The following is a 16,434-nucleotide window of genomic DNA, read 5'->3' on the forward strand; positions in this document are numbered from 1 at the left end:
CAAACCAATCATATTTCAACAATCCTTTCTTGATCCGTATCATTGAGTGTTATGTAAACTGTGGTCACATTCACCCAGGACACACATAATACGCATATAAGCTATTGTGTGCAAAGTTGCTAGAGGATAGAGAAAGAAGTTCCAAAAAAACCCATCAACCTTCAGTGTCACACTTGGCAGCATTGAAAAGAGCCATAACAAAAGAGGCATAAACATTGTCTCCTATCCCACCTTTGTATTAGACAAAGGTGACAGACACTGGCTCAGGCATAAGGATGGAGCTGTGTGTGTGTGTGAGTATCCTTCAAGGCAACGGCGAGGTTGTCTGTGCTCTCTGGCTTTCTGTGAAAAGCTCAATTGTTCCTTTCAAAACAAAATAGCTTCTTTGTGTACAAACACAACAGGCGGTGGCTTCCCATTCAGTGGAGCTCTGCTGTAACCATTCAAACAGCCCCCGAATAAACGCCGTCACTCTCCCTCACACACACACACACACACACACACACACACACACAAATTGTCTCCCTGTCTTTCTGTTTGTCTCCCCCTCACTCACGCACACAAACAAACAGGGAGCCAAGTTCTCAAGGGACGGAAAGCCGCACAACTCCACTCAGCAAAAGCAGACACTTTGGACTCCCACTGCCAAACGGGAGAAGAATGGAGCGGAGAAGAAAGAGAGCCTGTCACTCAGGGGAGTAAAACTTTTCCTCTGTTATGGACTCGGCTGACCTTGCGAGGACATTGACAGTCTACTCTGTTAGGAGAGAGCGCTCTGTTGGCAGATATCACACTGACATCCCCCACACCTGGCCCTGAATCCCAATTCCCTGTCCCCTCAACCTCCTGATACCTGCACATTCTTGGTCCAAGAAAGCACGAAAAAAAAGGTGGCTCACGACACCTCGCAGGTGGCCGAGAGAATATTAACCACACTGTTCACCTAATGTTGTGTCTTTATTCAGAGAAATGTTCCATCTTCTTGACCTGAGTTAAGTTACAAATTATTAATCCCTGCAGGGAAATTGCTCCCCAGTGTTTCACCTATCTTTACTATTTAAAAAGACAGAATGGCTTGAATTGAATGACTGGAATTCCTTGTTCAAGGACAATGTCAGGATTATTAGCTAACATGCACGGCTTTTGGAGTGGTGGGCTCCTAAAGACAAAAAAACACATATCGACAACTGCTGAGCCACAGGGCTGCCCACCCATGAGTTACAACAGGATAAACTAAGATTTCTCATGGCTCTCCACATGATTTGTGTGCTGGCAGATGCCAAAATTGGAGGGATAATGTTAATTATGGCCAGAATCAGGCCGGGAGAGAGCTCAAGCCATGACAAGAGGTGCACTTAACAAAAACAACATTTGCTGGGAGTTCGGTGTGGATTGAAATCAACATTTATGTGCAAGGTGCTGACATTTATTTTAAAATGAATGCGCCAATAATGACTGTAGGAAAACATGATTGATTGTGTTAGTCTTGTAGGAGAACCAGAAAATTGTGCACGATTCATTAAAGTGAAAAAATAGGTTTGAATCTAACTGTAGGGTTGTTCTCACACAAACTCCATCATGCAGTTTGTGTATCGATGCACGTACTCATCACAGTTGGCACCGGCACTCGACACCTGTGTGTGCAACTCTATTAATTGTATAACAGTGATGAGTCGCTTACACCGCTGGGTAAATCAAGTTCTTCCCTGCTTCAGTGAGAAAGAAATTAATACAACAGTGTAACCTTAGCACACAGCATCAATGAGCTCTTGAAAAGAATGATTTCAGCTAAATCCACATTCAAAATTCCTGCTGAAAAACACAGCATTTGCCAATGTTATACATAATAACAGATCCACAACATGGATAGGAACAAAACAAACTATTTGTATGAAGATGACAGGGAGTGTGGCTACAGTTATTTATAAAAACACTCCATTACATAAAATATCTAACTATAATCTAAAAAATAGATATCTTATGAGTTAAATGCAACTGGTCACAATGAGAAAATTCCCACCTCAAACAGATCTAGAGTAGCATATGATGACACATTATTTGAATTATTGCCTTGGAGTTTTTGATATCTATTTCTACAATATCAATTTCTGCTGTATGGCAAGAAAAGAAAACTGACAAAGAGTAATTTGAAAATAAGTTACACATTCAGGCTCATCTTATGAATGTAAAATAGCATCGGACTAAATCCACATAAGACACTGAAGTTTGCACCTATAATAAAGCACACACTTGCATTGCTGACCTGTTTTTAACTTCCTGCCTAATTGTCATTGAGTGCACAGGTCTCCCTTTAAGTGCTCTGCCCGGGGCATGTGGAACTTTCATTTAATCACTCTGATCAAGTGTCGAAAAACTAAAAGTTTCTGAAAGTAATGATCAGAATTTCAATCATGTTATTGCCTTCCACGAATTTGTAAAAAAAAAAATAAGTCAATAGAGAGTGAAAACAGGGAACCTAATGTTTTGGAAAGGAAGAGAAGAACTGATGAGCAAAAATGCTAATGGGTGAAATAATACTGATTAATACACTGTCAACACAATTAAAGCAGTGCATTAAAAAGAACTGAAAAGAAAACAAAAACATGAACAGATTAAACATTTTAATAAGAACACTTAAGTAAAAAAAAAGATTTTCAAAACTAGGACTTTGAGTAACATTAATAATGCATTGTCACAGATATGTCACAGGTACACAATAAAAACAGCTTTTATATGAGGGGTGTGTGTGTGCGTCTACTACCACACAATCTAAAGTCAATTCAAGTCATCTTAAACAATGACCAAGAATAAGTTTTTGTTAACCAAAACAGGGGAGTCATCAATCTTTATTACAAATCATCAAGAACCATAACCAGTTGACAGTACAACAAATCATCTAATACTGTAAATGCTCAAGCTGCAGGTTTGAAAACCCACACAAATAGAATAGGAATCTTAAACATTATATTTGCTGTTCTTTATTAGAATCCAGCACCACCAGAATAACCTTTGAGTTTCATCAGGTAAGGTTCAGAGACAGACAAGAGGAGAACCCAGACATGTGATGTCTGTTGGCCTTAACACAGTTTGGCTCAATATGATTTAACATTTCTGACACATTCCTGGTTCTGCAGGGATGCCATCTGTTCACTTTCAGTTCTAACAATAATAATGTAAATAGAAAAAAAAATTGATTGCCTCAGTTTGTTTGTTTTCCCATTTTTCTTGCGCTGACGGAACACAAAAATCTACTGCCAAATGTGTTTCTATGTCTAAATTTTGAACAAAAATCCCTTTTCTGGAATAACTGAAAGCAAACCCGTCACAGCTCCGATTGGCACCGCAGCAGTCTGCTGTGTCTGCCTGGGAGAAACCTTTACCTGCAAATGAAACATGATAATGACAGAACATTTCCTGTGCCGATGATTGACCTTCTGTGTTTAAAGTGTAGAGCAATACTTCAGTCGATATGCATTGCCATTACAATGGAATGACGAAGAGTACAAACTTCTAAAACTCTATTTTATTTTAGAACAGTAACATGAAGGGATGCACCGATACAGATAAAATATATTGGACAAAATTCCCTTTATCGGGGGTTACATATGGCATGTGGAAAACCAAACCAACACAAAGAAGAAATGCAGTTCCCTGTAAGAAATATGAGTTATATTTCAAATATTTTATCCAGTGACAACAAAGTAATGGTGGAGCTTTAAATTGTTCAGTCACAATAATGGATGGAATCAATACTCAGTTTTGGGTAAAAGTGTAGTATCCAGAATCTCTATCATGAGTGAAAAATGGGCATCGGTGCATCCCCAGTACCACAAATTCATTATAACTCACTGCAGTGTTTCCTTCCCTGCAGAAAGCTCCAGAAGGAATCGACTTGTCTTGTAGTACCTCTGGAATGAATCAATGCTGTCTGGGCTTACATTAAGAATTAATGGCATTCTCCAACACACACACACCAATAAAGACAAACACACACACTATTCAGAGGGCAGGTCTATGTTTTTTAAATAAATGAAATGAGGTGATTTTGGTCAGTAACGTGCATCTGTCTTTTGATACGGTGACATTATAGCATCTAACTTCAAGTGGTGGCTGATCTATGTGTCTGAGTTCACATGTAGAGGTCTATGTGTGTGGTACATATATATATATATCTTTGTGTGTGTGTGCATATGTGTGTGTGTGTGTGTGTGTGTGTGTGTGTGTGTGTGTGTGTGTAGAACTTTGTGTGTGAATTTGTCTTCCCTCCCCTAAACAGCCAAAGCCAGCCCAGACAGACATTATTTTCACATTACTGAGTGAGCTTCTTTTTTTCCTTTGACGTATATTTACAGGCAGAAAACCAGGGCCTTTCCTACTGTATGTTCACTTTCCATCTGTTTATCGTTAACACTGGAAAGAGAGGAGGAAGAGGAGCCAAAATAAAAATGCACACAGACTTATTCAGAGATTCACAGGCTGAGTGGCTCCTGTTTTAAGCTATGCTTCCTACACTGGCAACAAAAAAGAAGGTTCAATTATTTTGGCATCGATGCTTTGGTCACAAAATACCGACACTTTTATTCTTTTGTTTGTTTTCACTTTTGTTTTCATTTGCTTGTTTGTTCTTGACATAAGTCCCAGTCATTTTACACCCTGACCACATGTGTGTGTCCCAGTACAGAAAAAAGGTAGGTTTGTTGTAGTCCTGCCATCGCACCTCCGATGCAGTCCCTTTAAGAGGCACAGATTCTCTTATAAATTATGTTACTGTGAATGAGTGGGCAGGGGGGTTTGAAAAGGAGGGGTGCCCCCTGTGCCCCCACATCCCCCCCGCACTCCCTTTACGCCCAGTGAGTACGTCCCGTCACCCCTTTTGCGAGCACGTTCTGCAGCACAGTTGCTGCAGCACTTTCCTCTGGCAAAGATTGTTCTTTTTAACGAGCACGCAGAAACTGCCTTCCGCCCAAAATTCTTCATTTGCTTTCCACAGACCAGGAAGAAGAAATACAGGGGGGGTTTGGAGGGAGGGGAGGGGGCACACACACACACACACACACACACACACACACACACACACACACACACACACACACACAGGGCAGAACCATTAGAAATGGTTGAATGGCAGGCAGAGCCATGTGATTGGTCAGGAGAGGGTTCAGGTGACAGGAAGAGTTTTTGATCCAATCACAGGTGATGTTCATCGAGGTGGAAAATGATTGTAGTCCAGTGGAGTGATTGGATCCATGTCAGGAGAGAAGGGAAACAGATTTGGGAGAAAAAGAGAGAGAGAGAGAGAAAGAGAGAGAAAACAAACATCACACAATTAGCAAATTGAAGATATCTGAAATTCACAACTTGGCGTCATTTTACATCACAGAAGACTTGAAGTGGACCCCCAGTCTGTAAAAACAGTAAGCCAGTTCTTTCATTTAACAACAGCAATTAAATGTACTGGTCACTGTAGAGCTGCCAATCAAAGTTCCACCTATATGAAACCCGTCATCTTTGATTTATGAAGGTTGGAAGCAGACTGAGTGTGCACTTTAAGCAAAGTATTCATCATCAACAGAAAGGTCACACAGTAAAGACATTTTTCTCTTCAGAGCTTTATCTCATCACAAGCTGGGAGACTTTTTCAGCCATGGGTTCATTTTGACTAGAAGGTCACGGCAGGAGCGGCAAATCACAGGCTGGAGTGGAAGCCTCATAATAATAATAATAATAAACCGTCCCTCAGCAGGTTAGTGAGAAAGTTGAATATTTACACTAAAAGATCCATAAGACAAACATGCACGATTCGGAAAAGTCTACACCACAAAGCACGGCAAACAGAGAAGTAAAGATGCAAGAGCAATCAGAAAATTGGAGAGGAGCAGATTATGTGAAACAATTGAAAAGTGATAAAGAGTAAGTAGATGCTTCAAGAAACCTTTCAGACTATGTGACAAAGTACAGTAAGAACAAGCAGGAAAAGGGGGAGTTTATGTTAGAAAAAGCGAGAAGGATGTGTGAGTGTGTAATCCTGGAGAGATTTTATATTAATAATATGCAGAACATGAATGAGACCTTTTGATAAAGAGCACAAAAGGCAAAAGCAAGGACAGACCACCTTCTTGCTTTGAAGCTTCAACACTGAGCAGTTTGATTCAAGAATTTAGTACAAAGCTCAAAAATAAAAAAAAAAGAAGGCCACAGATGAATCTCTAGCTTGTTACTTTGTGCATTAATTTTTACCCTGTGGGACATAGCACAATTTAATTCATCTTTATCCCCAAAATAGTCTGAGAGAGAGTTGAGATGTGAATCTGCACCTCTACGGCCTTTGGCTCTTTGATTAACTGGGATTGTTCAGACCAGAATTTGTATAGTTTTGTATTTAATATTTTGCACATATATTATTCTGAATCAATAACTTTATTATATATATGTTATTATAAAATGTGTTCTGTCCAATTCAGCAGTCTAGCCGGTCTAATTCTTTACTGAAATTTCACTGCAGATCATATTAGTACACATTATGAGTATTGCCTGTAAGAGGTAATGCTACAAGTATAAAATAAACACGGTGAGGCCATCTTTGTAGATAAGAAAGCTGACAACTCACCATCTTTGCAGATGGTGCTGACCATGCAGGCTCCTGCCTCCAGATTGTAACCACTGACACAGCTGCTGCAGTTTCTTTCACCGGGCCCCAGGCACTCGTAGCAGCTATGGTCACACCTGTCGATGGTTGTATGAAGAATTAGATGCTAGTCTTTGCAGGACTATGCTATGCTCACATATCCTCTTGAAAGTTGGAACTGCTCTTGAATGCTGTTTTAGCTGTCTTTCATTGGTCAGGCTTGATTTTCTTACTTTTTGCATTTTAAGCAACTGATTATATTCAAAATTTTGTTTTGTTTTTTGTAATTTGCTGCTTTCAATATGCACTAAAACCACTGAACTATAAGGACTGGCCAATGCAGTCATCCTTTAAATACAGTAACACAAACCTATTTTCAACTATACTTAACTTGATACTATACTTAAAAGGTATCTAGTGTTGAGTTTGCAGACTGCAACCAAGTGCATACCCCTTGCTTCACCCTGTCCAGAAATCTCACCACTGTGGGAGAAATTGTGGCTCCCAGGAAGTCAGTCACTACCATTTGTTTTGGGTCTGTCCAAAAGTAAATACTTTTTAGTGTAAGATTAATACAGAATTGCAGACTACATTTGGAACAAAAATTACTTTTAGAAGTGACCATATCTGGACGAAGGGATGGGGCTGGGGGGGATACGAATTGCTTTAAGGTGTTGCTACCTTGTCAATCACAAGATAGCCACACCTTAAAGCATACCTTGCTTTATCGACTATTTTGCTCTACATGGGACCATAATTTACAAAATGAACATCACACTGTACTGAAGAAGACTTGAAAGCGGTTGAGAGCATAAAATCATTAGGAAAACGTTTAGTGAGGTAATCAATCAAGTAAGAAGTAGGGTCATTTCCTCATAAGCTTACATACAATCAGACCACTTTTTGCAACCTGTGGAGTTGCCCCCTGCTGGCCATTAGAAGGAATGCAGGTTTAAGGCACTCCCATATAGGCTTCGCTTTTAGACCCAGAGGAAAACATCTGAAATATTTGTTCTGGAGCATAGCGCCAAAAGGAGGCAGCAAGAAACCAGTCATCCTGCTAGTTTGAAAATAGAGCAAAGCCTTTATCGGAAATGGTCCGACCAGGAGGGAGCTGTTAGAGAATTAAGAAATCATGTAAGCCAAAGGGTCAAATGAGCAGTAAATAATTCAAAGTAAGTGACAAAGACAGCAGGAAGGCAATTCCACCTCAAGGAACGACAAGAAAAACAGACAAGACATGTCTGATTCTGTGGAGGAGTTTGACTGTGAGTGTGATAGGAGGCAAGTAGTCATCATACTGTGTTCAAACATACGAATCCTCCCTTTTCTCCTTAACCAGGTTAACATTAGAGTGAGGCAACAGAACCATTTGCTGGAAAACTCCACACAGTTTCCAGACAGAAACAATGACTGCACAAAAGGGCAGTTCTGAAAAGCTTGTTAAAACAGTGTTGAAACTGTGAGGAGTGAGGAGGCACCAGTCTTGTGCTTTTACAGTAAACAAATGCCAGCAAAGTCCTCTATTGTAGGTTCTCTGCTTACACTTATTGTTACAATGACTGTTTGTAATTTTGTTCATCCAAAGCAAAATTACATCATTCCTTTATTTATTCCAAGTTTCAAATACGGGTGTAGTGCAACAAAACTTCTGTTTCATAGGTCATGTCGGTGTCTGAAACTCTTCACTTTAAATAGTCCAAAACCAATTAAGAGATGGGCTGCAGCCAGCGGTCTGAGTGAGGCTACATGTTGTCTGTACATGTATGGTGTAAACCATAAAAGCGTTCTCTTATTTTGCTAAAACATGTTCTCTCATGTGCACAGAGAAGCAACTAACCCACTGTTGAGATGTGGAGGTAAAAACAAACGTAACGTCCAGTCTGTATGTTAAAAAAATGTTCTTTTCAGTTGTGTAGTTTTGACTGCGTCAGCAGAGCTGAGGTTGTTGCAGGTTTGAATATTCTCGATTATTTAGCCCACACTGTTTATCCTGGTGTAGTTTCAGATTTGATTATGGAAAATTAAATACTTATAATATACTACAGCAGAGAGAACAAGTAGTGCTAGTATAGGCTAAACTAGGGTTGCTTGCTAAAGCTCGAGATGTCTGTATCTCTGCAGACTGGAGATCCAAAAGTTTTTCACTTTGTCACTGTGGTGTCAAGGTGTTAGCAGGTGTGCTGACTCACTTCTTACAGGACCTCTGCACCTGCCCGTTGTCTGAGGTCTGCTCTGACAGGTAGTAGCCAGTGCTGCATGTTGACACGCAGCGCCAGTCCTCAAGTAAGTAGCCATCTGCACATTTCGTGCACGCCTCTATTCCTGTGCCTGAAAAACAAGCAGACACACACTTCAGGAATGTTTGTTAGAGAATTACAAATCAGATAACAAACAAATACACTGACATACATAATAAATATAATTTTAACAGTGTTCGCACTAGCTTGTCATTAAAATCTTATGGCTTCCTACCTGCGCAGGTGGCACAGGCCCGATGACAGGGCTCACAATTCCTTCTGTGGCCATTGTAATAAGTCCCTGGGTCACAGGTCATCTGACACTTGTTTCCTTGAAGACTGGAATGAGAAAAATATGCACATTTGTGTCATCATAGTAAATATCAGGGAAAAAGTAAGTAAAATTTTGTTTATTTAGCAACATATAATCCATACAGGCAGTAGGACAGGAGAAAAAAAAATATGTAAAAGCACTCTGAACTGTTTGCTGCAAATCAGTTAAAGTTGGCCTGTTAAAAGCCAACTGCTACTGAGCATTTATTTTAGAAATTTCTTTCTGAGCAAATATTTAGGAAGAACAGACAAAAACAACTGCAGCACCAGTGATATTGCGGTAGTGTACACACTGGAGACTAGCCTTTAGTCTCTGGTATTTCACAGATATACAGGAATGTGGCATCTTCTAGACTTAATTGTAGTCAAAAGGGAATTTGACCAATTTATACAAGAGATTTTGCAAGTATCAGATGTAGCAGTTGATGTCAGTTAGGAAGTAGGTTTGGAGGTTATAGAGTCAGTCTGTGAAGTCACACTGAGGACAGGTTGGTGAGCTTGCTGTGCTAAGCTGAAAAACAGCTGGCCTGTGTTAGCTAACGTTTCCCAGAAACGATCTCGTCTGGTCCTCTCTTCCTCAGCGGCTCCTAACCGACCATGAATGGTGAACTGAATGGAAGAGGGGAGACTCTGTGGGTGTGTGTGTCTTACTGTGGTCTCACTGCCGTTCAGAGGAAATTATGGCTTACAAGTGTCCCCACCTCCACCTCTGGCTATACTGAACACTTAAAGCCAGGTTCAAGACCTCAATGTGTTTTAAACGCTTCACAACTGTTTCCTTCATGACCTATCAAGAATTTCAGCACTTTGAAACGCCCTAACCTCTGTCATGTCAAGTGTTGTTGGGGGCGGTTTGAGGAGGCTGCTGTGGAAGTGACCAGAAAATGAACTGGAACATGTCTGCACGGATACCTAAATGGTTTAGATCAGAGATTCTTCAAAGTAAGGATCACAACCCAAAATGGGCAACAGCTCCACTTCTTGTGGGTTTCCACACGAGTATATGTGGTCTTTAATAAGCCTGGGTCACAGGGTGAAACTCTGTTTACTCAATTTGATTCCCAAGTGGGAAACAGTTGGGAAGCCCTGGTTTCACTGGTTCATGCTGCGAACCCAAATCACAGTGTAACACAATGTGCTGGTCTAAATTAGTAACACTGTCTTCCTGCAGCGTTTAAGTGGATGAACACAAAGGGTTTTTCTCCTGAAACCACAACACTGACATTCAAGCCAAATTGGTCCAAAAACACAAAACCTGAGCTATTTGCACTAGTATGACAGAGGACTGACTGTTATAGTAGAACCACATATGAACAGGCTGTAATAAATACCAGCAGGTCTGGTAGCAGCAGCCTCACAATTATATAAAAGCTGTTGAAAGCTTTTCCATGCACAGAGGCCCACAGTCACATTGACACCATGTTACTAACATCATTCAACATAAAGGATTAATAGCAAAATAAAACAATATATTTAGATGATTTGTATCACAGCTGTTAATCTACAAAGGGAACAATAAGGGGGCTGTGACTCAGGAGGTATCAGTGAATGAGAGTAACATTGTAAAAGTACCTTTAACATTAAGGTCAGGGTATGCTCAAAACAAACTAGTTCATACATTTAAAGACAAGCGTGTCTTAAGCTGTTCTGAACAGGCACACATGTAGGTGGACCAAAAAGCTCAGGGTCAAAAAGAGGGGTGAAATCCAAACACTTTCTGACATCTATCTTTCCTTGAGGACATTAAAAGTGTTGCATTTGTTTGTGCATACAAAAAGTGCCGACCAGTTGTGTGAAGAAAAAATAAACAGAGCTTGAGAGTGAAGTTCAAACCCGGCTTACTTCCTCACCTCCACACAGCTGGCCAATGGCTGCATGAATGTCGGATTGTCAGTTTCGGAAAGTTACAGAAGTTGTCAGACGAACCCCCCTCATTTCTCACGTCACAGGGGTGTAAGGGGAGGGGGTTTTAGAGTCTGTTCAACCGTCCAACAAGCACTTCCATTTAAACACACTGACGCCTTTAGAGTTACAGAGGTTAAGTAGTTGAAATGGAACCCCACACAACTTTGATGCAAAATATTTAGTGATCCTCCAAACTGCTTCTGCAGCAGTTAAGAGGAAATTTATTTTAATGTGTCTGCAGAAACTCTAACTATGCCATTACTGTGGTAAGTAACTGCAAGTTATAAAATGTATGATCAAAGCTTATGTAGCAAGAGACACAGCAAGACTGAAATCGCTTGCTGTCAAGACAGTAAAATTCTCTATTCTTTAAACTCTGGTTAGGCATTGGTCAACATGGCGCCCAGCTTACCTCATCCCAGGTTTACATTCTGTGCAGATACTCGAGGTTGTGCACCTCTTACAGTTCTCTGGACATCTCCTGCAAATGTTGGAATCTGAAAGACACAGGGAGAGCCAGTCACACACAGTGGCTAATAGGAACCAGAAGTCTAGCTGCATTTCAAATGAAGAAAGGGAGAAGAGGAGGAAGACAACGCTGAAGAGGAGAAGAAAGGGCAGAGTGAGTGAGTAAGATCAGTACAAAAAGAGGGGGAAGAAAGGAGAGAGAGAATAAGTAGAAGAAGGTGCAGATGAACAAAACAGGACAAAAGGCAGCAGGAAGAGATGGCAAGAGAGGAAGGGGAAGAACTGAAATGTCAAAAGGCTAAAGCTGCGGGGATGAAAAAGAAGATTGTAGTATTGGTGAGGGAGGATAGGAATGTAGATGAATATTTCAAAAGGCAGACTAAAGGCAATGACACGCTTTGACACGATACACATGGACACTTCTGCCTTCAGCAGCGACGAGGACGGCAAAAAAGATATGAGAATAACATGTTTTATTGTTCCTGGGAAACCATAGCGTAGACTATGGCTGTTAATCAAGACTGTTATTGGTACATTTCCGAAAAACACTGCTTAAGTATGACACAACCTTTATGGTTTTGTTTGGGAAGTCATATGGTCAGAGCTAAGAGGAGGAGACTGAGAGTAAGTGAGGACTGTTGGTTAGATTTTCAGGAATCTGAAAATCATTACAGGGTGGATGCAGGATATGGACAGGTCATGACAGATTTCCATGAAAAGAAAATGCCTCTCAAGTGTTACTTTCCATTTTAGTTCAGAACTGGAGGTCAAAATTAGTAGTGAGATGATGAAAGAAAATTCTTCAAAAATTTTAACAATCAATGTTTAAGTCATTTACCAAGCAGAAATGCAAAACATTTGCTAGTTGCAGCTTTTCAATCTGAAGATTTGTGGCCTCTCTCTGTATATCACAGTATGTTGAATAGCTTTGGTTTTTAGACAGTTTTAGACAAACAGATTTTATGCACAACCTTTGGCTCTGGGAAATTATGATGGGCATTTTTTATCATTTTCTTATACACTAAACAATAAATCAGCTAATCAAAAACAAATAAAGAGATGAATCCAAAACCAAAGTAACCATTCATTGTGATCCTGGCTGAAATGTATTTTATGGGTCTCTGAGATTGTCAGAAACTGTCTGTAAGAAGAATTTCAGGATGTCAACAGCTACTTTTAAATATATCTGTCAGCGCCTCTCTGGAGTCTCACGGCAAGACACACACACAAAAAAAGAGCTGTGTCTGATAAGGATCACATATATAAGTGGCCCAAATCAGAACTGAAAAGATCAGATTCTACATGATTTGTGCTGTTCAGACTAGATGAAAAAGAAAAAAAAAAGAAAAACAGAGTCTGAGTCACTGAGTGGCTAAATGGAAGTTATCACTATATATAATATTATATATGTATGATTCTAGTGAATAATTTCCAAAGAGAAACTTAGAGACTATTTTTACAGAGGAGTACAAATGGCAGATAGGACTGAACTCAATATCAGCAAATCCAACCAGCTCGTTGTGGACTACAATGCTTCAAATATGGATGTTGCGGCAAAGAAGCTATAAATTGTAAAACATGGATGCTTCACGCATATCTTCAATCTAGCAGCACAGATAATCTCTATTCATTATATTCAATTCAGCATCTGAACAAATGTGAAATATGGTCACAATCCCCCACTTCTGTTACTGACTTATGGTGCAGAATAATGGCCAGAAAAGTGTTTTGACAGAATGTTATAATGTCACAGAGAAGTTTTCCTTTGACCTTTTGGATGTAGATTGTCATCACTTCATCATTTTATCCTATTAGAGAAATCATAATTAGCACAATAATTAGCACAAATTCTTGAGTTATGGCCAAAAACGAGTTTTGTGAGGTCACAGTGACCTTTGACCACCAAATTCTAATCAGTTCATCCTTGAGTCCAAGGGAATGCTTGTGCCAAAAATGAGGAAATTCCCTCAAGCCGTTCCTGAGATATCGCGTTCAAGAGAATGGGATAAACTACGACCCAAAAACATAATTCCTCAGGCCATTACTATCATCGGCACCGAGGCATAAAAAGTTATCTCCACCAGTAATTAAATCATTACATGAATGTGTCCATGTGCTAATAAAGGCAGGAATTCATCTCAGCTTGCCATCTGACTGACAAAGAGAAAATAGACTCTCGATAGCTCATTTAACACAACACAATACTCTGCAGTGCCAACATTTCAAAAGAAAAAACTATCCACCACATCTTGGCCTGTTGAAATGTTATGACTGAACTTGGATCAGATCACATCAGATCTGCTGCCAGAGACTCCCAGAGCTGCCAGGACTTACACTGTCTTGGCTGCAAACCAATATATAGACATAATTATAAGATATACATAGATTCAGTCTCTCATTCCTGCTTAACTTTCATCCAGGCTGGCATGCATCTTGAACATAAGACAAACCAGTAAGTATACACATACACTACACGCTGTGTGTTAACACTGCTGCACTACTGTGTTTATTATAAACCATTGATCAAAAACAAGGAAAACAAGCTGACTTCTCATAGTCAATCCTCCTACAGAACTGCTTTTTTAATGATTTAGTCCTTGTTACACTGATGACGAAATCTTCTTACTAGCGTAAACTTTCCAGCCCTGTTCGGTTCAAGAAGCACATGAAAAGGAACAACTGGCTATACGCTACTTCTAGGATACAACTGCAACTGGGAATGAAGCAATCATGGCTAAGCTTGATTTTGTGTAGTTGGAGGCCTTTTGCTGTGGCATCCCCAGTTTAGTTAAGTTTAAATGTCATTTGTTGAACTAAAAGAAAACAGATGCAAAGGACAAAGCACTATTGAAGTTAGAAGAAGCTTATAAAACAACCTTACGCTGGTACCAAGGAATGCTGAAAGAAAAACCAAGAGTTTGCAAACAAATTGTTGCCTGCATGGTGTGCGTACTCATTAGTGAAGCGCCTTTGCATTGTGGAGACAGTTTGGCCAGCAATGAAACGTACCATGGTCGAGGTAGAAGCTGTCGGCACAGTTGGCGACACACGTGTTGGAGCCTTCGTTGAGGTGGAAACCAGCCCTGCACGTTGTGCATTGGTCGCTACGGCTTCCAACACAAGTCTCACACAACGAGGAGCACTTCTTGCAGCGCTTCCTATCGTCACGGAAAAAGCCACTGGGGCACTCTGATACACACATCCTGGACAGAGAGGTGATTGAAAGGAGAGAAAGAGGGACAAGGTTTAAAAGAGAGTGTCATAAATGGCAAAAGTGGAACACAAAGAAAGGACAGTTTGTATTTATTAGACATATTCAGGTTGTAGAACAACATAACAAAGACAAAGTTGACCTCATCGTGCCATGATTAACAACCTCTGTCGTCCAGTATAATGTTAACAGGCTCAAAATGTGAAACATATGTCTGACAAAAAACAAATGCCTCTTTTGTAAGACTATCATGGGCATTATATGTTTATACAATTATACAATTATAATTTTAAGTGCAAGTAAATACAGTTCTGCAGGACTAAAGCAGGAATAGTTTTTCATAGTCACCCATTGTAAAAGTAAACTGATTTTTCATGCATCACTAGCACATAAAAAGTTGGGACAAAAAAATGGTGTGTGGGTGCAGGAGCTATATGGTGAACAGGTGCAACATCTGTTGGAAAATTTCACAGCCCTCCGTCACCCCCTCATTTCACCCTGAGGCTCCCTTCCTAAGGTGAAATAGCTCTGCAAAGCCCTCAAGAGCATAAAATACACACACACGCATACACACACTCCTTAAGCCTTTTTCACACATTTCAGAGTTTTCTGCCAAGAAACACATATTGCACGTGTGAAACACATAATCCACGTGTGTACATACACACTGCCATACGCTTGTCCTTCAACTTCAAAACCATTCTCTGCTATGATGTAGCGATTACCTAACCAATAAAGATTAGAAATACACTATAATATGACGCCTACCCCAAGGACACCACTGAACGCGAGAAAAATTTTAAACAGCATTTTCCTGACCGTGCTGTCAGTGCAAGCAGATGTCAGTGATTGAAATAGTACAGAGATGAAATTGTGGTAAAAGCAATTCAAAGGAGAAGGTTTTCTTTCCCAACATGACTTTTATGTATTTTTGGCCATCATTCCTATCACTTGTGATTATGTTTTGAATAACAAAATTCATCACTGTTTGCATAAGTAGGGAAAGAAAAGCGATCAGACATACACAGGGGTTGTATAGAAACCTGAATTTTAGCCACATTATCAAAGTCACTATCGGTGCAGAAAAAAAAGAAAAATTTGATCCAAAACTAAATAAATGCAACAATTAAATACCTTTTCCCAGTAGATTTTTTCCTGGTGAACAAGAAAACTGGGACAGACTTTTTAAAAATAAATTACTAATTGAAAATGGGAACATGAACAGAAAATTAAATATTTATTTGCAAGTTCCTTCAAAAACATCCTTTCAACTTAATGGATTTATGACCTGAATGTTTCTAGAATTCTGCCCATAGTCCTGTATACAATGTACACATGTATGTACACATACACACAGAAGTGCTACCTACAAAATTTCAAAGACCCACACACACCTTTTAGTGAGTCTAGACCATCAAAACACATATGTAGGGATGTAATTATCTGAACATTAAACACCACCGCCATCCCTCCTCTTTCCTCCCACCACTCCCCCAATCTTCATTCATCAATTGCTCCCTGTGGTGGCAGAAAAGGGCAGCACACCTCTAAAGTGGGCTAATGATAAGGCAGTGCCTAAGCTTGCACATTCTCATGCACCTGCATTGGTTTGTCTTTTATTAGTGCAGAGACCCGCCGACACAAAGGCAATT

At 40.0% G+C, this 16,434-nt stretch overlaps 1 protein-coding gene across 1 annotated transcript in view; it reads right to left on the reverse strand.

Moving 5' to 3' along the window:
- Nucleotides 1-16,434, reverse strand: part of pcsk5b (proprotein convertase subtilisin/kexin type 5b) — a 75,585-nt gene that overhangs the window by 17,179 nt on the left and 41,972 nt on the right. The window contains exons 16-20 of the mRNA XM_041936444.1: nucleotides 14,581-14,774; nucleotides 11,516-11,600; nucleotides 9,101-9,204; nucleotides 8,818-8,956; nucleotides 6,608-6,723 (exon numbers count right to left, since the gene is read on the reverse strand). Of these exons, the coding sequence (XP_041792378.1) occupies nucleotides 6,608-6,723; nucleotides 8,818-8,956; nucleotides 9,101-9,204; nucleotides 11,516-11,600; nucleotides 14,581-14,774 (638 nt within the window). The remainder of the gene's footprint in view (nucleotides 1-6,607; nucleotides 6,724-8,817; nucleotides 8,957-9,100; nucleotides 9,205-11,515; nucleotides 11,601-14,580; nucleotides 14,775-16,434) is intronic.

The sequence above is a fragment of the Chelmon rostratus genome, chromosome 5 (genome assembly GCF_017976325.1).
Source record: "Chelmon rostratus isolate fCheRos1 chromosome 5, fCheRos1.pri, whole genome shotgun sequence".
Lineage (NCBI taxonomy): Eukaryota > Metazoa > Chordata > Actinopteri > Chaetodontiformes > Chaetodontidae > Chelmon > Chelmon rostratus.